The sequence below is a fragment of the Dreissena polymorpha genome, chromosome 1 (genome assembly GCF_020536995.1).
Source record: "Dreissena polymorpha isolate Duluth1 chromosome 1, UMN_Dpol_1.0, whole genome shotgun sequence".
Lineage (NCBI taxonomy): Eukaryota > Metazoa > Mollusca > Bivalvia > Myida > Dreissenidae > Dreissena > Dreissena polymorpha.
In genome coordinates, this window is record NC_068355.1 from 67,946,738 (window position 1) to 67,974,356 (window position 27,619).

The 27,619-nt window shown below is 34.5% G+C and overlaps 1 protein-coding gene across 2 annotated transcripts; it reads left to right on the forward strand.

Moving 5' to 3' along the window:
- The first annotated feature begins 2,076 nt into the window (after positions 1-2,076).
- LOC127833680 (glutathione hydrolase 1 proenzyme-like) lies at positions 2,077-27,295 on the forward strand. 2 transcript variants are annotated; one of them, XM_052359099.1, is made up of 12 exons: positions 2,077-2,273; positions 5,134-5,385; positions 7,491-7,616; positions 8,019-8,119; positions 8,647-8,839; positions 9,492-9,655; positions 14,219-14,368; positions 14,809-14,963; positions 17,523-17,713; positions 17,986-18,226; positions 18,423-18,536; positions 26,613-27,295. In XM_052359099.1, the coding sequence occupies exons 1-12, from the start codon at positions 2,260-2,262 to the stop codon at positions 26,634-26,636; spliced, it is 1,725 nt and encodes a 574-aa protein (XP_052215059.1). In that variant the 5' UTR covers positions 2,077-2,259; the 3' UTR covers positions 26,637-27,295. The 2 variants fall into 2 exon arrangements, with proteins under 2 accessions (XP_052215059.1, XP_052215051.1); XM_052359091.1 differs by lacking the exon at positions 26,613-27,295 and adding an exon at positions 18,997-20,430 and having other exon boundaries at positions 2,080-2,273.
- Positions 27,296-27,619: the final 324 nt, after the last annotated feature.

The following is a 27,619-nucleotide window of genomic DNA, read 5'->3' on the forward strand; positions in this document are numbered from 1 at the left end:
TTGGCAGTATAACGTAAGCCATCATGGAGAGGGGGGGGGGTATAATGTGGGTGGGTGGTAATTAATAGATGATCTTTCAAAAATAAGGATTTTTTATATTTTTTTTTTGGGGGGGGGGGATTCTGGGGTGGGGCATGGAGATGGTTTGGGTGGAGTGCATTGTGGTATGAGTGCATTGTGGTATGTCAGGTAAGTGTTGTTTTGTCAAAGTATGAATCAAATGTGATCATAAATAAAGAAGTTATGGAAATTTAAGCAAAATGTTCAATTATCTAAGTATAAAAGGGGCCATAATTCTGTCAAGATGCTTGATACAGTTGCCTTCTCTTGTTTATAGATTGGGATCATGTTGGTAAAGAAGTATGCACAATATGAAAGCAATATGTCAAAGGACATGGAAAATATTTGAGGTGGTACGCAAATTATTGATAAATCTAAGTATAAAAGGGGCAATAATTCTGTCAAAATGCTTGATACAGTTGTCTGTTCTTGTTTATAGATTGGGGTTATGTTGGTAAAGAAGTATTCAAAATATAAAAGCAATATGTCAAAGGACATAGGAAATATTTGGAGTAGAACGCAAACTTTAACATTTGCTGCATATTCTTAAGTAGAAAAGGGGCCATAATTATGACAAAATGCTTGATAGATTTGTCTGCTATTGTTTATAGGTTGGGGGTCATGTTGGTAAAGAAGTACATTTTGTATGCAAAATATTAAAGCAATATGTGAAGGGAGAATGAAAATATTTGGGGTAGTTCGAAAACTTTAACATTTGCACGCAGACTCAGACGCTAAGGCTCACGCCGAAGCCGGGGTGAGTAGGATAGCTACACTATATATATTTCATATATAATAGTAGAGCTAAAAATGAAGGTTTTGATGCTTCCAAGCCTGCTTGGTTTGAAGTTTGGAGAACAAAACTTGAGAATATTACTCTTAAATTTTCCTTGAGGACTGACTTTTTTTAGCTGAAATAAGGCCCCATTCCCCAGCAATATATATTTTTTTCCCCATATTAAATACAAAATTCTCCCTACACTTAAGCAAATTGATTGCCATAGACTCCAACTTGTCAAGTTGTAGAACACAGTGTAAAAACTAATAAGCTACCTTGGTCCATATAAACGTACTCCCAGAGCCTTTGATGATTTTTGCTATGGCGGCTTTGGGTTATACAGCTGAGAGTTAAATTATTGCAACTAATGCAACTCAAACCAACAAATATCCAGACAAAGTATCAGCCATATTTAACACTGTTAGCCATATATTTGAAATGATGGTCATCAAAATATTCAGTGACCTATTTATCAGACATATTCACACACCCATGTGCATTGTCACTTTAAATATGTGCCAACACTATTATTCATATAATCATTAATTCAATTTATTAAAACAAAACTCACTTCTTATGTTGCTGTATGGATTCAATCATACGGACAATGATGTTCGCAAGTTCTTCCATCCTCGAATGTTCGGTGCACATTCTTCTAACATTCAGCAACAACAAATTAAGGGTCAGGAGAGAGTCGTTCAAAACATTCCTACTTTGATCACCAAGTAGAATTCTACCGCATGATAAAATAATTTCTTAAGCTCTGTGAACGAATTGCGCCGCCATTTTCTTCGAATATAGCATTTACTGCGGGGTCAATATTTCTTTTTTTTCAAATTATTTTACTTAATAAAATCATTAAAGGACAAAAACATATGAACAAACACATGAATAAGCTTATTAACTATCTTTATTCTTTTTTATTAAAATTTATTGTTAAATATTTAATTATTTTCTTTAAAGAATCTCGGTTTGTTGCGGCAGAAATGATTGGTTTTAAAAATGATCCAAACAAATAAATGTAACAGCAGGCATAAAAATATACCAACAGTCATAATTTGTCAACGCTGTGACAAAATTGTAACCGCAGTGACAAAATATATATCACCGCAGTGATAAATTTATAACCGCAGTGACAAAAATGTCTATTTTTAGCTGTTGGCGTATCTGTACTTTTGACCCAAAGGGTACGTCATACATGTATATACATGTTTTCCCTGTGTTTATCCATCAGGCGGTTTCGTTTAAACATAGTTTATACAGTCTTGTTTAAATCTATGACCTATATATCAACTCTACCTTTTGCACAGTTAGACACGCTTCGGAAGCTTCTTATACTGTAAAGAATTTCACGCACCGTGAAGTTTCGTCCGCGTTATTTACTTAAAGCGAACACAGAAAGAAAGTCCGGATTGAGAAGCATGGGGAAAGGCAGGTGAGTGCATTTTCGTACATTTCACACAGGGCATTTTTAAAGTGTTTGTACAATTGTGTGTTAGTGATTAATACTGTGTCAAGCTCGACGAGCTTTTCAACAGAATCAAACATCCGTAATTGATCGTTTCAAGGATGTGACCCGAGCTTTAATCTTGTTTATGCTTAATGTTGTGCTGTATCGTGTATTGTGTATGCAATCTGTCATTGCTTAAAAAAAAAGTTTATAATAACAATACTTCCTCTCCTAATTATGCTTCTGTCGTTTCATTATCTCTATTTGAAAGTAGATTTGTGTGTGTGTACGACTTGTGCTGTTTGGATCTTAACTATTGAAGATTGATGACTAGAAGACTGTCGTCAAGGAATACATAAAATATTTTTCAAATGCACGCAAAAGTTTCCTTTAACCCTTACAGTGCGGGAACCGAGTTGTGAAGGCCTTTGCAAACAGTTTGGATCCAGATGGCGTCTCATCTGGATCCAAACTGTTTGCTATTCTGATAGTATTCTTTGAAAAAAAAATCGAAGAAAATGCTAATTTTAGAAATTTAGCAGACGACATTTTAGCAGACGACAAATTTCCCAGCATGCAAAGGGTTAACAATAGGAATACACCTTTCAGTAGAAAGTTCCGTTTCTTAAATGTTGCGCCGAAGCAGTTTACATACATTTATTTTACTTACATGATTCCCATACAGTTTTCTCCAACAATCGCTTGCGATCTAAGTACATTATGTCATAAATAATACTTTGTCCAATTAGGCGTAAACAGATGGTTTCCGCATGTTACATTTTTACGGACCCGTTCTTTGTGCATTAACTATGCTTGGCATTTCAGGTCGATTTTACTATATGAAAACATATTCGTTAAATTAATGTAAACATAAAATGAAATAACAACGCATCGTCAGGTTTCTGAATTTAATATCCTTATCACGATAGGAAAAAAACGCGTATCCCGTAAAAAACGAATTCAAATTTAAGTCGCCGTACCTTGCCTACTTCTTTGGAGATAAACATGAAAGTAAAAAACGAACAATTGCGATCGCAGTATTATTTTAAAAATCTCTTCATATAAGTATGAATTGATCATGCAATATTTTTTTCAGATAAAACTTTTCATTTAAGCATCAACAAATAATAACTTACAGCTTTGGTTAGTTTTGTATGGTGTCATGAGTACATATGAGCCTTGTTCTGAGAAAACTGTGCTTAATGCTTGTGTTCGCACAGGCTAATCAGGGACGACACTTTCCGCTTTTATGATATTTGTCGTTTAACTGAAGTCTCTTCTTAGCAAAAATGCAATTTAAGCGTAAAGACTGTGTGGACTGCACAGGCTAATCTGGGACGACACTTTACGCACATGCATTAAGCCCGGTTTTCTCGCGACGCTCCTCATATACATATGGCAATTGACAGCATTAAATCCAAACGAGTGTAAAAAACGAGCACGCATGATTTTAAATCAAGCAACCACTTCATTGAAATCTCTACATGACAAACTTAGTATTAAATGAACTGTGTTACAAATATTTTACATTGATGCACACGGTATTCAATCAATTGAATTATACAATTTGCTCTTCATTTAACTCATTTTTTAAATATAGTCCGAATGTATTGACATTAACACGTTCTTGTTTGATCTTCGCACTGTAGATTTTTCGTAGTTGGTCCTTTGTCAAGTATCTATGTGCTGTTTGCATGTAATTTAATTTTGTCTTGTGATTTATGGTTTTGTGGTATATACAGATACAGTGATTAAAAACGAATATTGACGGTTTAAAAAGTGGAAAATAATAGTGAACATTATTGATAATTTCACTGTTTTACTGTAGAATGAAGACGGTTTTTGACGTCATGACGTTATTACTTCAGCGAAATTCGATGGACTATTTTACAATGTTTGACGTCATGACGTTATTACTCCAGCGAAATTCGATGGACTATTTTACAATGTAAATAGACAGTGGAGAAAGCATGGAAAAACTATTTGGTTGTAAGGAAAATAATCAATTTTCACTCGTTAAAATAGTATTTTCTCACTTCAATTCTGAACATTATTGTGATCACCCAGTGTTTTTTTATGGCAATTTCGGGGCCGATATTCGGCCCCATTCCCCTCAAAAAAGAGTATATATTTTCCCCCATTTGTTAAAAAAATCCCCTCCAGATAATATTTTTTTTTATTTATTTTTTTTAGAAAGAACTGTTTCATAATCATGATAAATATATCTCAAATTTATTTCATAAATAACTAACAAAGTTTATAACTATAATTTATATGATTTTTAATTATTATAAAGTTTTATATTAAATTAGATTAGATTTTCCCAAATCAGTGGACTTTTCACATGAATTGCATTTTTCTCCCAAAATGGCCAGGAAAAGGCCTGATGTATCTATATTGTGTCAGTATTTGTTGATAAAAACATTCCAATTTGGTCCACTTTATTGATAAAAAATGCTCAAATTTGCCATTTAATCGATTTAAAAAAAACTCAATTAGACTCAAAATAGCTAAGAAAACTGAGACTGTGCATGAAGGCTGAACTGTCTGAAACTAATGTTGAAAAATCATTGATATATATTTCAGAAAAAAGACAGAGACATTCTGCTGTGAATATTGTATTCATACAAACATGTGTATTCATATAATAAATATCATTACATATAGAAGAATGATTTTTTAATTTTCCCCTTTTCCTAAAAAACGACTCATTTTTCCCCTTTGGACGGGCCCCGTCCACCATTCCGCTATAAGTGAAAAAAAACACTGTCACCTGTCTAACTAGCTAGGATGTATTTGTTCGCCTTCTAGTATATTGTTACGTTAACATTAACATTTTATCCAGGAACATATCCAAGTCCAGAGCATGGGTGATAGTCACTGTTCTCACATGTGCAGCCATAATTGGCATCGGGCTCGGTCTGGGCCTCGGTCTAAAGAAAGTCGCTGAGTCTGGCTCAGCAAAAGGCGAAGAAACAACAACAGTAACGCCAACGTCGCCTTCACCGCTATATTCTCCACCTTCACCTTCACCGGAAGGAAAATACCGCTTTGCAGCGGTAGCAGCCGACAATGCAGAATGTTCCAAAATTGGAAAGTAAGCTTTGTGCGATATTGGTGATGCTTTATTAGTGTCCCATTTGTTCAGATTTCTTAAGGTAAGAACTGGTTGCAAGGCAAGTATAATTATCAAGGTGCAGAATCAACGGGATTTTCAGGGATTTACATACGGGCTGGACAGAATGTAAATACACCGCTAATATCTTTATTTTTGCAAATATCTCAAGTTATTGAAATTCATTTGCAAACATCTTTAGTGCATAAAAGACCGATTTTCTTGCAGTTTTTGTCGATATCTCAAGGTATAAGAATAAATCATTGAATACGTCTGAAGTAGGTGACAAAATTTATCGTTGCTTGAGGCATAACCGTATAAATGAATGTAGTACAAACAGAATTTTTGAACAATAACAAATGCTTGTTAAATAAAGTAATTATGACGTATTTCACATTGCCAAAATCTGTCTTTTATGCACAAGTTGAAATTCTTAAGAAAAATTGTTTTTTAAAGTTATTCGAAAAATAGCACCACTTACCGGTTCCCACAAAGTCACGTGATTATGCACCCTGCACCCTGATTATGTTTGAACGAGAAATTTTCCCAACATTCGTCTTGCCTTTCATTTTTAGCATAGGTGCAACGCACCTATGCTTAAGGTATATAATACATTTCGAAAATGCACATGATACGGTTGACCATTATGAAGCCTTACCTGATCAAAAATCAGACGAAATTTCTATTTAATATAGCATATGGTAATTCTACATTTTTTTATTTGGAAACATTTTTCTAACGTTTTCTTCCAAGAATATTGCTGACACCGTTTTAAGTGAATTTTTCTAAGACCGTTTTATGTCAAAAAATCTTCTTATAACCTAAAACAAATTTCTTTCGTAAAACAATTCTATCTGCACTATAAATCTCAATCTCCTACGCAGTGGTCTCCCTTATACTAGAAGTTACTGACCGGGAGAAGCAAGGGAAGTAACTGCTGTGAGGAGTTTCTATAAAAATCTGCATTCAGAAATCTGTATTCAGAACTAAATCTGTTGTGCACGTCTGCATCTAACGCTTACCACAATTTTTACGACAAATTCTTGACGGAGACGAATAGGGTAGCGTCTATTTTCATTTGTAAAAAGAATAGTTCGATACAGATCTGTCCGTGCTTAAATTTTGAAAGGCTTGGGTAATTATTTTTCATAAGCGTTTCAAACACTGATGTAAATGGAAAGATTATCTATTTAAATAGTCGGTAATTGTTTGAAATTATTGATTTGAGAAATTCGCGGATGGCGATATCGAACTACATTATACCACGTGACGCCATTTTGTAACTGAGTAGCTGATTGACCATGATCGCAAGTATTATTGTAATTTATATTGTGCATTAATGTTAAATGTATTATATGAATTAAACATATTGCTTTATTTTCTTCTATATTGAACAATGATCAATTTATTGCATATATCACATTGAGCATTGTTTTTCCGAGCTTTAAACTGACAACATTACACGATAAGTTGTTGTTACTGTTGTGTTGGCATCATATTATACGTTTAATTAAGCCTCATTCTTGATAGCCTTTTAGTTAACATTTACTTAAGCAGCAACTTCCCTGTATCTTGCACCTATGCTTTTAACGCCATCGGCGTTCTCGTTTAGATTTTGCACACTTCAGCATGGTACCATACGCTCGATTGTTCATCGTTTGACCGATGCTAAAATTTAATAAAAACCACATGTCTAATGAGCCATCATGTAAAGTCAACAGGACTGTTGCCTCCTGTTGGATTTAGAAAATTCGGGTAAATGTTCGCGGGTATCTCTTTATTCGATCTCACACCTGTCTTCACGTTCTTAAGATAAAGCTATACATGTGTACTAGCTAATGCTCATAGCACTTTCAATATGTTGTACCTAGAAATTACAGTTTTAACTTAACATATACCTTGTTAAGTATATGTTAACTGCGGGTACCTACAGATATTCAATATAAGCTTTAATCATGTCTATGAGTCTTTCAAAAAATGTACTTTCTATAAGACGGACTAGTCGAGCGCGTTGTAAAGGGATATCTTTTCTTTCAATTTGTGTAAACGTAACTGAGCAATTTAAGATGAAAAAATATTTGCTGTAGTCACATAATGGCTGTACAAGGAGGTAGCGCTGTCGATGCGGCGATAGCGGCCATCTTGTGCGTTGGGGTTCACAACATGCATAGTTGTGGGATTGGAGGCGGCCATTTTCTGACCTACTATAAAAGGTACGTCTTGTAAACGGATGGCAAACGAAAGCTCTTTACCTCTTTGCATATATTAACACACAGTTTATAGTAATAATAACGGAAATATGTAATGCATAATTAATATAAGATATTTACAGTTCTGATCTGGGCGTTCAAATGTTCGCATTTAAAACGCCTTTAATGTAACATTAAGCGTAAACTACAGCTTTGTAGAGTCCATTTAAGCAATATAGAACAGAGCCAATCGGACCGAAAATTACTGCTAAAAATGTATTGTCTCAGCATAAGGAACAATTTTTGTACATGTTCATTTGATGGAATCATGATACAATTACGTGACTGTAGTTTGAATAACTTGTTCCATGTTTGTAATATTTTTACGCCATTGTAATATTGTCATAAATGTGATGGGATTTCTAGAACTTCTGGAAAGACATACGCGTTGGTATCTCGGGAGCAAGCACCTGCCATGGCAACAGAGGACATGTTCACTTCCGGGAAGAACGCCTCCTCCACTGCAGGCAAGAAGGAGAGCATACTATTAATACATATTGATACCATTTGATACATACATAAAGTCTTAAATAGAATGCCGAGATGTCTTTCGTTTTAAGTTTTGAACTTACACATTTTACTAAGAAAATGAATTGCTATATATTAATTGGAAATCTATGTCTAGATGATGCATGCACAATTCTCCACGAATTCAAATTATGTGACCTTTGTAAATTTAGGTAATTATGCAATATATAATTGTTAATAAAAACTGCAACATGCTTGTAGTGGATTTCAAACGATATTGTTTCATATAATTCAAGCATTTTCAACATTTGCGGCAGTATATTAATGAAATGTTTTCAAATAATTATGGATGTTACAGTTAATGTTAAGAAATTAAAATATTTAAGTTATTAATATAATGTAATAATATGTATGATACTTGCTATACTGTATTATACAGTATTGCATTATATACTATAGTACAATATAATAATATAACTTTACATTTGACCTGCAATATGATCTTTTAACTTATATTTTCCTTCAGGTGGAAAAGCTATCGCTATACCCGGTGAAGTTCGCGGTCTATATGAGGCCTGGAAACTTGGTGGTCGGTTACCATGGAAGCAATTATTTCAACCAGCAATAAAGCTTTGCATGCAAGGATTCAATGTCAGCAAAGCGCTCAGTGAAAATATGGCAGGAAGAGAGGTTGAGTTCAAGAATTTCACTTTATTCGTGTAAGTGAAATCGCATATATGAACGTGAAAGCAATACTACATACATTCAAGAAATTATCAAAAAAATTATACAAATCTTAATTATTACAAGTTTATTTTCTTCGAAAACAAAGAACTTCGGCGAAAAATAAATACCCATTTTATAACCGTAGACGCCAAATAGGAGAGTTGAGTCGCATACACATATAACGTTATATGTTTTAATGCGCTTTTATTGTTATAATCATTAATATGTTTAAGGTTGATTTGTATAGAAGGCCGTGTACTGTCTAGGCAATTGGTCACTTAGCTTAAATAAAAGGGAATTTAAAGAATGTTTATCCTTATAATGTTTTTGGATTTGAATTATTTATTTACATGGAAATTGTCCCGTTGTACTTATAAATTATTTCATGCTTTCAAGCTAAGTTTTATTGTCTAAAATGTATTACTGTACTAAATGTGCCATACAAGAAGGGTAGGCCTTTTTGTTATGTATATTTTAAACCATGTAACGAACAATGAAAAAGATAAAGCTATTTGAATATCACAAACTGATTTCACCTTAAATATCTTCTCAAACGTTATATACTCAATAAATCAGAGTTCGTTAATTGTGATTATTAATTTAATATAATCAATAACATGCATACATTTTTGATGTCTTTTCTAGACAGCTGATCACAAACCCCAAAACTGGCAAAACGTACAAAGAAGGCGAAACGATCAAGCTTCCAAAGTTGGCGCAAACTTTACAGGTTATCGCCGACGAAGGCCCAAATGCATTTTATAACGGCAGTTTAACAGACAACATCGTTGCAGACATTCAGGAAGCGGGTACGCGTTAACTATATAAAACTTATGTTTTAACCAATTATCACATTTATGATGTAATCTGTTGGTTGTAGTTGTAATCCGGATCTCAACAATAGTTGGTCAACCCCATCACAGAGGGGGGTAATCAAGTGATAGTAAAGATGGCGATGTAAATGCCGAGTATGTTTTAATTTCGCCGTATACCCTTAATTACTTGTAATACTTTTTTAATGCCGCTCATTTTTCAGGCATTTTAGCGAGAAAGTAACTAGCATTTATTTCATATAAATAGTTCGCTCTATATCTTCGAAATTTCTAAGCGGACTGACCTAATTACAGCTCCACTAAGAAACTGTGCGGGGAGTAAAGTCGAGATATAAAACGCATTTTTAATACAAAATTAACGTTTAACATATTTTTACTTATATGGCTGGAAAATTAGCGCTATTTGAAAAATAAAACAAATGTAATGAATGGTATAAAACGGCGAAAAATTACTGCCTCGGCATGGACGTCGCCAACTTGACTATCACGTGGTAGCCCACTCTTGATCTTAACCCCCTTTACATATACAATCAAATCTGAAAACCAATTTATGACAGGTTTCATGGTGGTTTAATAAAACTGTAATGGTTGATATGGTATGTGATTAAGAAAGTGTTTTAGATCGGTTAAATGTGTTTGTTCGGGCAGTTAAGTTGTTTGTCCAAAACCTAGCCCATTCCGGAGTAAAGCCCCGGTCACACTGCGATTTACGGCTTAACCATGGCCACAACTCGTCAAAAATTCATCTCCCGTAAAGCAGACGATGTTGTTTGCGTTGATGTCGAGTTTAAGATGAGCTTGATATTTAGATGTGGCAGAACTGCTCAAAACTGTGTACCGCGGAAAACCACGGGTGATACACGTGGTAAAAACGTGCAATACTCGCAAAACACACGCGATAATTTGTGTTCCGGCAGTGATTAAAACTTAAAAAGACGCAAGAAGATGCGAAAGTTTAGCGGCCGTCGTCGGCAGAACACGGCATCGGACGAGTGTTACGCTTTGGTATCAAGGGAAATGGCGTATGTTTTTTGCGGCTTATCACTGACAAGTGGGGTTTTCCGCGAGCTTAGCACTACCTAACACCGTTGAAACGACGTCTCGAACAAGTGTAAAATAGGAATTTTCACTGCCTAATTACGCCTGTATCACTTCTGATTTGCAGCATATAAATACAGCAATTTGCTACGACTTTGCACTCTCAGTATAGTTTTCAAGAGGTGAACATCAACCTTCAACTCTATGCTATTCTCATATTAATGCTCCCACCAGCAGAACAAATTAATACAGGCCGAACATATCCTTGGTAAGAGAAGAAGGAGGAGAGTGGTGCGGAATATCAGGGAACGTGACTGGATTGCGAGGAGACCTTAGCTGGGAATTTTCGACTGTCTCATGGCCGAGCTGGGTAACAAAGATCCTTTCAGTACTTCATGAGGATGCCTCATGCGATGTCCGATAAAATTGTGCAGAGACTCACACCATCCCTTACCAAGGAGACCTCTAACTGGAGAGCACCTCTTGCACCAGGACTCAAGGTCGTTATCACTCTGAGGCATCTTGCTTCTGGCTCCAAGTACCGTGAGATGCAATATGCTTGGACCATGAAAAATATTCCATTTAGTGACATTTTACTTAGTTACTTGATACTAATTTTAATGTATAAATATAAATTCGAGAAGTACATTTGAAAGTAACAAAACTTGCAAATGGAAAGACAGTATATTGAGTAGGGATGGGAACGAATACTGGAAACGATATTCGAATATTCGTTTGTCATTATTCGAATATATTCGAATATTCGATTTTAAACCTTTTATTAAAATGTCCGAATTTCTGACGGTCCGGAGCAAATTACTGTTCCTGATGCCACAAATGCCACTATAAATCGTATCTTATGTGCAGCTTCGAAAAACAGGATGGAGTAATATTTATTTTTAAGATCATTGATTATTGTGCTTTTTTGTTAAACAAAAACTGTTTAGTTTCATTAAATGTGAGATATTTCAGGAAAACACATTACAGTAATTCTAATTTATTTCAATACTTATAATTGATCCGTATTTCTTTCCATCAATACTATTTATGCTTTTGGTTTCGCCTTTTTTTCTGGAATAAAGAACCATTTAAGAAAGATTAAATTTGTTTAGATTTGAGAAACTATATTCTGTTTAAATAATCATTGATTTGATATATGGATAACAGAATTAAACATACATGTCAGATCTAGACTGGACAGTCCCGCCAGTTTGGTGATTGTTCCGGCGTCCCGATATGAGACAATGTGTCCAGATATTCGTTAAAACGTTCTATAAATTCACAATGAAATTCGCTATTCAAGCTCTGTCTGGCTAAAAGTTACCATCGCTCATCCCTTTATTGCCCCCTATTGACAACCAACTTCTACTTCTCAAGTGCAACATTACCGGTATGTTAGGTGTAGACAGCTCTGTTAGACTGCATGAAAAGTTAACCAATCGCGAGAACAAATCAGCATTTTTCAAAGCTTAAACTATGTTCTGTTTTTTGTACTCTTCAATATGTATAAGGTACAGTAAGCTAAGTAAACAAAGCGATAAGTAGACTTATCAACTATGAAAGAATTAAAATAAATAAAGCTTAATTAAAACATGATTTTAGTGATGTTACATATATAAATTCGGTAACTTGAAACGAATTAAGTTATTATTTTTAGTCCCCAATATTTAATGCTTAATGACATGAACATAAAATACATATTTGCTATTTAAATACAACCTTCAGTTAATCTGATACTCAATGCAAGTGATTTCGTTCAAAAGAATTATTTTGTTAATTATTTCGTCAAATAAAGTTAACCCACACACATCAGTGTTCCGTTTATAGTAGCCAAAATGTGAACGCTAGATTTGGTCTGGTAACAATGTATCTGGTTAAATCTATGTAACCTGACCACTTCTAGCGTTCACATTTTGGCTATTGCTTTAGGGTACAATGATTTTGTATGGGTTAACTTTATTAACTCTCGGTAACTAAAGGGTTTAGCCCGTTTTTCTTTTGTGACAGAGTCAGAGGCCATATTGTCCGTCTTACAAATTGCGCGGAAACGACGTCATTTTCATTGTTGCATTGTTGGTAATTTTACTTTGGTAAGTTAACAAATTTCAATGGTTAGGTTACAACGACGTAGCCATCGTTTATACAAATACAATTATATTGCGGTAACATAACCATGTTAATAACTGAGTTAATCAAGTTACTAAAGTTAATATTAACCACTGTTTATACAATTTACCGCTTAGCTTAAAAACTGTCAAAACACAGATTTTTTTATTGTTTATCAATAAACGTAAATGTTTTACATACATATACTTTATTTTCGACTGATTTTCGGAAAATAGTAAAACATCTTGCATAACTATGAATTGATAGTCAATCGACGATTGGTCCTTCTCCGTATACCATCCCATCTGCCAATTATCATATCGTTCATTGATGGAAGCTGTTATCAAAGCAATGACTTATAATGGAAACCAAAACTGCCACTTTGTACATGTACTTATAACTTTTTTGGAAGTATCTTTGCATAAAAATAGAATATTCGAATATGAATTTTGGATTCGAACATTCGGTCGATTTTCGAATATTTGAATATTCGGATATTCGGTCCCATCCCTAATATTGATACAAATAAAATGAACTGACCAGGAGAACCATGGTCAGTATCAGCATGAGGGCCTGGACTGGCAGGATCAGCAGGAGGAGCATGAACCTCGGCCTGGACACGAACTGTTATCTGGGCCTGTGAGGCTTGAAGGGCCTCAACCTCAGACATTGACCTTGATCTTAGTATTCTTAGTTTATTCTTTGCAGGGTTACCCTTCTTTCTGGGCATGATTGAATTGAGAACGAACGAACAAATTTTAGAAGATCGGCATCTTTGAAGACCAGCCGTGCGCAGCCGCTTTTATACGTGGCAATATGCGATTCCGACGAGGCCGAGCCGTGATTGGAAAATGTTCTTGCAGTGGAGTTTCCGTTTTACGATCGTGTTCAAAACGTCATCAGCAATACAGCAGGCGCAATAAGTCCATGGCTAGCCATGGTAGCTTGCGTCTTTCTCCCCGAGTTTGAATACGCGCGAACCTATTTCTAATCGTACACACGACCGGAAGTGGTTAGCCGTGCATTGTTCAGCAGTGGAACAGCCGCACACAGAGTACGTCCAAACCGAAGCCAAGTCAACAATTACCAGAAGTTACCACTCACAACCACGTCTCCCAGATTTTCAAAACTATGTGTACGTGATAAAGCCCCGTGTGACCGGGCCTTAAGTCTTTTGGTTACAAAGTACATGCTTCGAATATTTGTTCACTTATTGCAGTCATACTTAATTACACTCGTACTATCAATATACACTCTTATACTGCCCTTTTAAGACAGTTGGTTCCAATTGCATATGCAAATGATTACATTCGCCATATGATGCGGGAAAATTGTTTCGTGTTTACCGTTGTAAGATTTCTTTAAAATTAATTTACATTATATGTGTTATTGTAGGTGGTATAATCACAAAACAGGACTTGGCCAATTACACGTCATTGGTTGGGGATGCGCTAAACTTCACTCTTCATGGAAACTACACAGCGTATTCTCCACCTATGCCTTCCAGTGGAGCCGTCTATCTTTTTATATTGAACATTCTGAATGGTAAATACATATTGTGTTCTTCCTTTTTGTAAAGGTATTACATTGTCAATTGGCTTTTATGACATTTAAGTTAAACAATTGGCGTTGTTTTTATGAGGATAATGCAGCTTTAAATATATTTAAATAGAGTTTTATTTTAGTTGATATCATTTTTATTGTGGGTTTGGTTCCATATTTCTATACGCATGTTTACACTCCAATAAATTATCCGTTCTTTTGCGTTAAACCCCGGTTGTTATTATGTTTGGTGTTGTGTTTTTGTACGTGCTCCCCTGTATTGTACCGGCATAAAATTGCACACTAGATTTTGTAACAATATATTTTGTTTTGCTAATCTTAAGGAATCGTCAGCATATAATAACGAGCAAGAAGAACACATGCAAGAACGTCATCAATTAGAAAACATTCGTCAGGTTTTAAATGTGCTATTTTTACGACAGATTTCAAGTTTAATCCGGACACCGTATCCAATGTTGGCAGCGCAACCACCACGTGGCATCGAGTAACTGAGGCATTTAAGCATGCATATTCACTGCGCACACAGCTTGGTGATAACAACGTTGGCTCGGAGGCATTTAGGACGTATGTTGCAAAAGTAACGTATGTTTGATTACTATTTATATTCATCCGGTGATGACTTTGTGAATGTCGGTATCACACTGCATTCATGCAGATTATACCAACCATGGGGGTGGTGTACGAAATAGGTAATTACAATTGAGTTATATCCGTATTAATTCGAGTGTAATCGATTTTACGAGCAAATTTTAAAACGCATAAAAAATTGTTGAATTCAAACGATATACATGTTACGAAAAAAGAGGAACTAAAAATTAATTTAATTATAGTTTAATATAATAACATTTTTTTCGCTTTAACGGTAGAACATTTATTCATGAACGGACACGAAGATGTACATATTTGTTTATACGACATTAAACATACAAATGTAATTTTGGGTTCTGCAGCAAAAACAAGTAACCCAGAAAACATTTTATGTAAATAAAATAAAAATCCATAAGAATTAACCTAAGACCGAGATTAAACTAAAACATGGCGTAGTGTCGCACCGATAAGCACACGCATATATAAGTTATTCCAAAACGTTGGTTTTGAAAACGAACAAAAACACACCACTTTAAATGTATTTAAATAACATACATCAAAATATGTTTGTGTTTTTTAACACAACACATGGGTCGTGATGTTTGTCCCTATATTTGGCTAATATGATATATGATACATTCAGTATATCTTTTCAATAACACTTGAATAATTGTAATGCACCACGGAGACGTACGAAATAATAGTTTTGATCTGACATGGATACCTCATTCAGTTAGCAATTGCCTTCTTTGTTATAAAGTAACATGGTCATGGACCCATTAGAGTTAAATACATAATTCCGTTGCTCAACAAGCATCGGTTCAGTAAGAGACAGGACTTAAGTCCCATTTGCCACTTTTATCAATTCGTTGTAGAATTTTCCGTAGGTCTTTAATTGCCACCAAGCGTCATGTATCGGAGTATAATTTTAACAAACCAGTGTAGTTCGTAAACAATATTACGGTTATACTTTGTATGTGTCTATTGTCGAAAGAAATTATGTCTTTTTACAAATATGAATACAATTATTATATTTCATCTTGCAATTCTAATCAGGTTTCACAACCCATTCACGCATTACATGGTTGTGGCGTTTGGTTTTTTTGGCTAATTTTCGATCTTGAATTAAAATGTTTAATTGATGACGCAAGTTAATTCTGTTTACAAGTTCTCACTATATCTTTCTAAAAATAGGGTTGAGCGATGTTCACTTTCAACTTTTTTATGATTGGTCGAATTGCTAACTCGAGCGCACGGGTTTTCGAAAAATAGTTCATACTTGTTTTTGTAAGAGTGGAACACACAGCGTTAAAAAAAAGTGAATTTCCCAGTCCCACCCTCCCAAATAAAGTAGTTTAATGAAACTCATTTTTTATAATAGGTCATTGTGAGATAAGAGAATTGATAATTTGTTAATGCTTATTAATTTGCTTTGTGTCTATGTTTGTATAGTGCTTTGCAATTATAAAATTAATTGTTTATTTACATATTTAATATTTGTTTTCAGCTTGAATTGTTATTAACATATTGTATAATGCTTTTTAATGAAAATTCAATACTGCTCCAGCAGCTGGAGTTTCACTTTTTTTATATTGCATTGCACAACAGTTTGATGTGTGCTGCGTGGATGCAGTAGCGTGTATCCCCGTACATATCTTCGATGTTGTTATATTTTCAGCCTTCAGAGGCTGGTGGCGGTATTGTGTTTTTATTATTTTTTAAGAAACCTTGTTTAAGACCTTTCTTATACTTAGATTCTTATACATTCTCTGTACTTATAAAGTAAACGTGTATGTTTATCAATTGAGAGTTCTGCAGGTTATACTGAATTTTTACAGACCATTATCTGACAAGCTGCCTCTTACTCTTTTATGTATGTTGACTTGGCAATGTGTATTAATGTGATTATAAGATTGGTGGTTTCGCCAAATAAATAATTGTTTTTAATGAAAATTCAATACTGCTCCAGCAGCTGGAGTTTCACTTCTTTATATTGTATTATGCTTTGAATGCTTTTGCATGAATATTCTATGAATTATTACATGTGACTTATAATTGTCTTAAATGAAATTGTATGTAAGATCAAATTATCTATTTGATTTACATTAATTCTTGTTCGAATTGGAAATTCGATAATGATAATATTTGAATTTATTTCGCTGTGTTACAAGGACAATAAAAATTTAACTATTATTGAATATGTCTTTCATTGTAGTTATTACTCTATATAAATTCTCACCGAGGAAAACTTAAGGAAAGAAATTGGCCATAATTAACCTTTTAACATAGATTGCAATTACCAAATCGTCATTCGGCTTCATTCACATCTGATACATCATCTGACTTCAACCTTGAAATTTAACTGAACTTTCGTTTCGTTAGTTTGATCGTAATTTGATACAATACAGTGTTTACATAAGTCGATTTGTCGACAACTATTGCATACAACGACAGACACATATTTTGTTTTGTTTCTTCCTTATTCAAGTCAACTTGTTGACCTGATAAGATATTTACAAATTATAAATGTCTCCTCTTTGATTTGCAGCTAGTAAAAAACATGACTGACCCTTCATTCGGTTACGCCCGAAGACAGCAGATCAATGATTCGAGAACATTCGGCTCGGACTACTACAATCCGATATTTGACAGCCCCTGGAATGATTACGGCACCGCCCATCTATCCGTTCTTGGACCGGACGGAGACGCCGTGTCCATTACCAGCACTGTTAACCTGCAGTAAGTTTAAACACCTTAATTACCTTAATCACCAGGTATTTAAATTGGCTTTGTAATAAAGACGAAACCTTTACTGGATAAGTGTCCATCAGACACAAAATTCGGTCTTTTAAAACGTCTTCTGTATGTGCAATTTTACAAAGTGACATGGTAACGATGACTTTTGTGTCTAAATTTATCTAAGCATCCTCTTCATTTTTTTTTATAAAGCTGCAAGCAAAACTCCTTTTCGTTATGTGCCATGAACATATGTCCAATCGTACATTTCTCAGATTTGGTTCCAAAGTGATAGGCAATCGTACGGGAATCATATTCAACAACGAAATGGACGATTTCTCCACGCCAGGGACTGTGAACTATTTTGGAGTGCCGGCGTCTAAGGCAAATTTCATCGCTCCTTGGAAGCGCCCATTGTCCTCCATGTGCCCAAGCATTGTCGTTGACGGAGACGGTAATGTTCGTCTGGTAATCGGCGCTTCCGGTGGTACCCGAATTACAACTACAACGGCATTGGTAAGTGTGGAATTATCTACGTCAAATACAAAGCTTTTAAATTAACGGTATTCAACTTGAGTGCAGGACTATTTATCATATTATTTTCCTTGTAAATCAATTATCGAGAGTTTGTTAAGGATATGAAATGCAACGCATGCACACATATATAAAAGATTTTCACATGTTTTACTCGGATGTTACTTTTGATACGAAGGCGACCATAGAGGCATTACAGTGGAACTGGTCAATAAAAGAGGCTATAGACTACCCGCGTATTCATCACCAACTGTTTCCACAAGAACTGTCAGTGCAGAGAGGTTTTCCACAGGTATGCACTTGTTTCAATATTAAAATCTTAAAAGGATGCAAGGCATTTTTATGTTGCATTTTAATCCGCTCCAAATCAGCGATGTTTAGTGTTTTGTTCGATGGTTAGTGTTTGTTCGGACGTGAATGGTGTGTGTTTTCAATACTTACTATCACTTGTGAGTATATGACCGCACGTTTTCATTTCTCATTTGAGTGCTTGCTTTGTAGATGGTCAGGGGTTTTGCCCACATGGACACTTTTGGAAAGTATGATTCCATGAGCCTTGGTATAAATGAGACACATTCAATGTTGTTTGCAGGAACGAAACCAAAATGCATATATATATTGAAATATCGCGTTATCGCCAATCTCAATCGGTCAGTTTTGCCCTAATCGTGTATGCAGCCCACATTGTTTGGAATAAAGCAATAAAGCAATTAGAATATAAGATATATTTAATTGAAAGCATTTCATTTCAGGTGGTAATAGACGGTCTGAAAGCACTTGGTCACAATGTCTCGGTGGTATCTAGCGCGAGTAGCATTTGCCAAGGTATCTTACGAAAGGAGAAATTTGTCATGGCAAATTCCGATTATAGAAAATACGGTGAACCCGATGGATATTAATCTGCTGTACAGCATTATCATCAGCATATGCGAAACATCTTTGTGATATTCATCTTTATGGAAAATCACGTGCCACACGAGTATTGTAGTCATTGTTATTTTTGGGGAAAAAACAAATGGGGGGGGGGGGGAATTAAGCCACCAGCAATAACTTCATTGAACAAAGTGCATTAAGTGTTTTCATTCAGTAACTGCAAACGATAGTTAAATTAATTAATTAAATTAAATGTCGGTTTATTTTATTTTTCGGTCTAAACCACTTAATTATACTATCAAAACATCGTTCCGGCTCCATATGGCCCTGAGCAACCGCCTCATTTAATAAAGTGGATATGTTGCTTTCAATACAATTAGTATGACAACAAGTGAATATTTAATGTCGGAGCATTCGAAATTAGATTTAATAACGCCTAATTAGTTTTGGTGTAAAAAATAAACCTTTTTTTAATTCGGAACAAAGTGCTATAATATTTGAATATGCATTGAGGATTGTAATATTGAATCTCAAGTAAATTTATCTTCGGTGTAAAATTTGCAAGAGCGCTTTTGTACACTTTTCTGAATTTCAGTCAATTTCGACCATATAGTTCACAAACAGATAGTTGTTTCTGTAATCGAGTGTTCATTAATATTTCGTTGTAGTTTTTGGTTACCTATATACCTAAAGAAATGCTTTTCCTAGATGCTTAGAAACATCAAATTATCAATGGATGATACAACTGATAATTACAATTCTATAAATAGATATCGCTTTTAAATAAATCACTTATAGACACGTAATGTCAATATACTCTTACATGATGGTATAAAGAAAGATTAACCGACTAAATCAGTTGATGAGAACATGTCAAAAATACTCTTTGTTTATGGATTTTATATAACAGTGTTAAATCATTGTTGGTGATATGTATGTAAACATAGTGTAAGATCACAATCATGTAGCGTATCATTACCTCATATATTTGACAATTAAAATGTCCAACATCTCGATTAAATCAGATGAGAAGGTGTCAAAACCATTTTTGAGGGACTGTTTTTGTATTTCGTTTATTTACATGTAGCATTATGGTCACATTTATAAACAAGAATGAAAACTCAAAATTTTATTTGAATTGTCACATTATAATAATAGTCATATTTTAACAAGTTCTGTTTGAAACTTTTGTATGAATTTATTATTTTATAAAATTAACCATTTTTCTAATGTATGAATTTCAACTATATAGTTTCATATATAAATGTGTTTATTTTATATTTTTATATTTTTAATGCACCACTACTTTATAATAAAAAGTTTCATACACAATTTAATGTCCTGTTTTAATTGAAATAAAAATACTTGTGAAATACGGCCGGAATGGACATAAACGAACACGTTAAAGTTGCCTATTTGATTGTAAGAATGTAACGAAATTTAAACGGCATAAGGTCACTAAATATATGCAGTATTGAGCTACAAAATTTAGTTATGTATATCATCCGTAAGTCAATGATCATTTTGCCATATTTAAAGGGGCCTTTTCACAGATTTTGGCATGTATTGAAGTTTGTCATTAAATGTTTTATATTGATAAATGTTAACATTAGGTTTAAAATCTCCAGTAAAACAACAAGAATACTTTTACAGAATTTTTAAAAAAGTAACCCTCAACGAAGTTCGAACCACTGACCCATGGAGCCATGGAGCAAAAGTCGACCGCTCTATCCACTAGACCACAGCTCTCGTACCATGTCTAATGTATTTGTTATTTTATATATGCAATCCTCGTACTATCAAAAATACAACGACAACAACAGAATTCTCCAAATTATTCCAACGTTTCACGTTGCAACGCTTTATAATTTTCAGGTTTTTAAATCGTCAAAAGATGCACATATTTTAGAGCATGGTAAATGTTCAATTATACTGTTTCCTCACAAATATCATAACTTCAAGGAAAATTTGCAAATCTGAAACATTTTTTTTTTCAATTTTGTCAATTTACCAAAGCGTGAAAAGGCCCCTTTAACAAGAAAATACATGAATAATTGGATTAAACATTCTCGCAAATGTTGAGGTCCCACTTTAATGATGTGAACGCAAATTAAGGGGGGGGGGGGTTAAATCCTTTAACTTAATACAATTTTTAATCCATCAAAATTATTCAATATATCATATTTTTCTTTATAAAGAGCAGAGATCAACATTTCTTTAGAATTGCATACATAGCCACAAAAACATTATATAAGATATGTTTGATTGAGTGTTAAAACCGTCAAATATTTTATCAGCAGATGGATAAAATTAATATTTTCGAGCGCTTTCTTCTTGCAAGAATTCCTTTCTAGGTTGAAAAGTGTTAGATACTGAGAAAATATATCATGGTATAAATATCAAAGCAACCAAAATCTTATTCTGCAATATGGCATTATAGGTCATTTTTGAAAGCGTTTTATGTCCAAACTATTTGCCCGGACCGGCTTGCTCAGTTGGTAAGGAGCCGACCAACAAATCCTGACTGACACGGTTACTGACAGCAGTGTTTTCACGGAGTATTCTTAAAGAATGTATCCAATGAAAAAAGTGAGTTGATTACTGAACGCCTTGATATTACTGAAAAACTGTTGAAAAACGACGACAAAATCCAACAAAGTAAACAACGACACAAACAAACCGTATTCTTTTTATTTAATAATAGTAAAAAGATTAAGAAACTGACTTTCCAGAGCTATATTGGATTAGATCAACAATGTTCGGCGGATTTCAAAGATAACCTGTTGCGGCTGCTACTGGTTCTACATAAAGCCATAACTACTAAGCCTAAACAGTTCGGTGCAAGCTTAACGCAGTCCCAACATGGAAACGAAACAAATTTATATTTAATAACAAAATAATTTAATTGTTATTTGCTCGTTGAAATTTAAAACTGTCTGAGATATTGAAGAGCGTTCGGAATTTGATTAATAACAGGTACAAATGTTTGCTATTTCTATATGTTTAGAAACCGCGAACTGGTCTGGATAGTCGGTCTGCAAAAGATAAAGTAACTGAAATTTAAACACTGAAGCCAGATTTGCATCGGAAATTAACGTTGGTTTGAAGTTGCCATCTTTAATGTTTTATTGGTTTGTATATACCACCTAGCTACCGGTTTTGCTTTTTTGCTTAAACGACGGAGAAGGAGTCAACGAGATGAGAATTAACAAGTAATGTATTTTAATACTATCAAAGATAATAATGATTGTATATATTAACTTATAATCAGTTTCAATTCGTTTTCACATGTGTACATTTTTTGATGGTCAGACGGACAGTTACTTCTTACATACATTTAATTGAAATTAAGTCTCTTATGAAATAACAACTGTTCATATTGCCAATATAAATTGCACTATTTCATAACTTATCATACGTTTCAAAATATGTTACCGATAGTTCAGAATACCAAGTATGTGCATTTATTAAAATACAAGCATTAGGGAGTTTTATATCAATTGATATTCAATACTGATGTAAACTCGAAAGGAATCTGAGGAATTAATCAGATTGTCATTTTGTACATTCAATGCTTTGCTTTACGTTTATAATTTACAAAACATGACCAAGCTGTTATTTTCAGAATATTAAATAATCTCGAGCATTCTGCATTGCGCTAAAACGTATTCCAAATTTAAATAAATGAGCCGCGTTCTGAGAAAACTGGGGTTAATACTTGTGCGTAAAGTGTCGTCCCAGATTAGCCTGTGCAGTCCGCACATGCTAATCAGGGACGGCACTTTCCGCTTTCATGACATTTTTCGTTTAAATGAAGTCTCTTCTTAGCAAAAATACAATTTGGGCGGAAAGTGTCGTCTCTGATTAGCCTGTGCGGACTGCACAGGCTAATCTGAGACGACACTTTACGCACATGCATTATGTCCAGTTTTCTCAGAACAAGACACATATCAACATACAGCGTATAATGTCACTCACCGATTGAGAATAAGAGGTCCGTCGATTCGAAATAACGGCTTTAGAAATGTCTAAGCGTTTTGTTTCTGCACTGAAACTTTGGATACGCTGGGATAAATATGTGTTGTCTCCAAAAGATAGCCAATGGTCTCCAAACAGTAGATTTCTAAAAGTCAAAAGATATGACGATTTGAAAGGGAGCTAAGTAATAATATTATTAACTACACGACCATTCCCACAGCTCGAACTAACACGTAAAAACTATTGTTAAATCTGGGGTCACCACCGTGGAACGGTCAACGAAAATAAGTGTGGGGTTCTACCGGTGTGGTGGTACAATTATGATTGTACCTTATTTCGGAGTTCTAACTTGAGCAAGGTGTTTTGTAACAAATGTTCAATAGTGCATCGAATCACAGACTTCGCCCAGAATTAAGCGTAAGTAAAAATTATAGCCCCATAAACACTAAAACTAAACGAATATTTCTTAAAATAAAGTTAACCCTTAACAAATCAGTGTTAGTTACAGAAATAGCAAATTGTCAACATGGTATGGTCTGTACTGAGAAGACACGAAGAAACGTCACTGTTTTGTAGCTTTTTAGTTGTTCGCGTAGCGAACAGCTAATGTCGTTGACGAAAATGTCAAGTCAGGTCGATGTTATTCACAGAAAGCATACTACCCGCCACATCTGCCGCATCTGCCGTATCCGCGCGAGAAAGAGTTGTATAATTTATGCAAGAGGTTTGAGCTCTTCAACTATATTCATTCACAAATGGAAATATTAGGTGAATATCGTGTTAAGTGGAATATTTTTTAAACGGAGCTTATATAGAAAAGAATCAATAAACAATGTTTGTATTATACCTGTCGCGGAAGAGATTGTTTATGAATGATTAAAATAGTCCACTATCTGCTGCGACTTAATGACGTAGTACAGGCCATTGATAATCGGAGGCTATTAATAGATTCGGGAAAACAACGCAATTGTATAAGGTTACGCTTGTTTATAGACAGACAGACAGACAGACAGACAGACAGACAGACAGACAGACAGACAGACAGACAGACAGACAGACAGACAGACAGACAGACAGACAGACAGACAGACAGACAGACAGACAGACATACAGACAGACAGACAGACAGACAGACAGACAAATATACAGACAGACAAATATACAGACGGACGGACAGACAGACAAACAGACAGACACACAGACAGACACACAGACATACACACAGACAGACACACAGACAGACACACAGACAGACAGACACACAGACAGGCAGGCAGGCAGGCAGACAGCCAGGCTCAAAAAGTACTCAAAAAGCATTCGTAGAAAACATAACAGCAAAACAAAACAAAACGAACAAAATATTTTACACACTTCAAATGAAAATCCCTACCGAAATCTCGAAAGCTCAAACTAAATGGCAAAACCTTTTTGGAGAAAAAGAATTTAATTGGAAACAAATATTTGTCATGCCATATAAATCAGCTGCCGATTGCACACTAAGAAATTATCAATATAAATACATACAGAGAATCATAACTACAAATAAATATCTTTTCAAGTGCCACATATCCAACATAAATCTGTGCGATATGTGTAGTGAACATATTGAAACAATAGAGCATCTTTTCTGGGAGTGTAAACATATTCAATCTCTATGGATTCAATTGAAAACCTATCTAGATAAACAACATTGAAATGTTAAACTATCTCTCGTAGACATCAGTTTAGGGATAAATACCTTCAAAATACAAGAGGTTAATTACACATTAAACTTTCATTAACAAGTCCAGTATGGTTTAAACCCTCTTTATACAACTCATCCTTATTCATAGCTATTCTGTTGTCCTTCCTTTTTCTAACTTTTATAACAAACAACAACAGAATACATATTAACCCCCTTTTTTAATCTAAAGGAAACAACAATATCACAAAAACGATATATTAGCATATCTTGTTTAACATGTCTAGACATTATTGCTGCTACATGGTATCACTTTGTTTTATGATCATATACATGTATACATTGTATGTATTATACTGAATAAAAGCACACACAAAACAATTTAATACAGAGTTGTGTTTGATTGTCAGATATCCATCGATATATATGTGTATGCGTTGTTAGAAAACACGCTCTGCGCAAAGATTCGGATGGATACCCTAGGATAGTTACTTAGGAAAGTGGGACGTGGACGGACAGAATAAGCGTCCAGTCATGTAGTTCCTTACGGAATGTTTTTATCGTACTTAATTACGGACGAATTTGTGAATACAGAATTGTTACATATCATGTCGCATTGACTTAAACAATTAACAAACGCTTGCAACCAACCTCTAGTCCGAATGATGTCCAATATAAGACCAATCATAACACCAATTATTACACTTAACGCGCTAATCCGATATGTGTGCATACGGGGCTTCGATAAGATGTGTCAACGATTTACGGGTCGTTTGTGGGAGAAAATTAAGGCGGTGTTCCATAATAATGTTTGATTATGATCGAATATAAGCGATACAGGTGGCAAAAGGGCAATTCAAAGTATGCTCAATGTGTTTTATTTTAATTGTTTTAAACAATTATAGCGGTGTTTCAAAATAAAACGTAAATGGTGTTTGTTGCGGCAGTACGTAATTTAAGTTATTGTTACATTTAATAATGCATTAAATACATTTACATTTTATTGGAATTGATCGTTAATTTGATTGCTCACGCCCACAAAACATCTTTTCACACTTTTTACTCAACGGCGACTATACATTAACAGCACCAATATATAATGTATTATCATCTAATAATTTCTTTCACATTTTCGGAATAAGCTATATACCTGCAACACATTTTCTTTAGTTTTTATGCATACCAGAATAAGTTGAAAAAACACGACAGGTGCCTGTGTCAAGGCTATCTGCAATTACTAATTTCTTGGTTAGGACTTCACATTCATCGTCGCTGTCAGAGAGTGCAATACATGAAAGTAAAAGTGCCAAGGTCAGGACTTTGCAAGTAATTCTGAGACCTACCACAAACCAATCAAACGATTCAAACAGCTTGCCAGTGGGTAGTCGGAAGCAGGAATTTACATAATGGGTTACATAGGTTGAAGGAGGCTGGAATATCCTTTCTTACTGACACATTTTTATTAGCTTGTAGTGAAAACAACACACAATTAAATCGCAAGATATTAAATTTTTAAACATGAACTGAAAATGTTTATCAGACCTTCCATATCAGACAGATGTCTTGCTGTATTAAATATAGCACATTACATATTACTAAATTTCAACGTGAAAGCATACCTTAGTCTTTAATGCAACTTTATAAATATATATACACATTTAAATAAAACAGTTGTTCTAATTGTATTCTGACCTTTCGTATAGTGAGCTCTTTGTGCATTCGTCGCATGTGCAGACCAGCGCGTTCAGCAGTCGGTTCTGTTCCGTAGGTAGATGCACATTGCACATGAATAGCAAGTCTTATTTCAGAGTAAATTAAAAATTGTTTGTATTTCAGACTGCAAGGGCTTCAGTACAATGAAAAGGGTTAAGACAGAAATTCATGCTCACCTGAGGTCTGCTCTCCTCAATGCTCCGATGATGGTTAGAATTGTAGGACCGGACATTTAGGCAGCGATCTTCGGAAGAATAGTCCTGGCACTGGGCGAAGCCTCGGAAAACAGTTTTTCTGAACTAATCAATCTATATCTGTTGACTTGTTAAAATATGAAACTGTATTGTTGTTGTTGTTGTTGTTTTTATTTATTTTTTTCTATTTAATGTCTTCTTTGCTTGTTATATAATATTTAACATTACTTCAATGAAAAGCATGAAGGAAAAATAAAAAAATACTGAAACAAATTTGTATAAGTAGCTCCGAAGTAGTGAAGATTTTGATTAAGAACATTTAGAAAATATTTTTAAAAATTGACACGCGAAAAGGGCACGCCCTTTTCTGCACCAAACCCCTGTCAGCGGTGCCTGATCAAAACATGGGTAAACGCCTGTACTATGATATGTTTTCTCGGTTTCAGTGTCTATGACATAAATGGAATAATTAATAAAAAAGCATATAAATAATCAGTGCATGTCTATCTATAAGCAAACTGTAATTCTACATTTTCAAAATAACAACAGTCTGAGAAATCATGCTGTGGATGCAACACGTAAACAATGTCATTCTTACGAAGTATCATTATTAAAATTCCTTTGTATTAGAATAAATTATACGTCAATATCTATTGTTCGTTGGTCTTATGTTTTTCACCGGGACTGGTCTGATAAACTTCACGTGGATACTGAACGTAAGAATCGTAAGTCTACCAGTTTGTCTGACTGTTTCAGGGTTTTGAACCCGGGTCGCCTGGAATACCCCATGGAGGGACCAGGCATTTCTGAAGAAAAACCTTTAAAATGACATTGAGTTGTAAAGAATACCGTTATACTTATTTTCGAGTTCTAGTTTATATGTAAAGTTCCGTATTTTTTATGATTTATGTATTCCCGTTCAGTTTATTGAAGAGT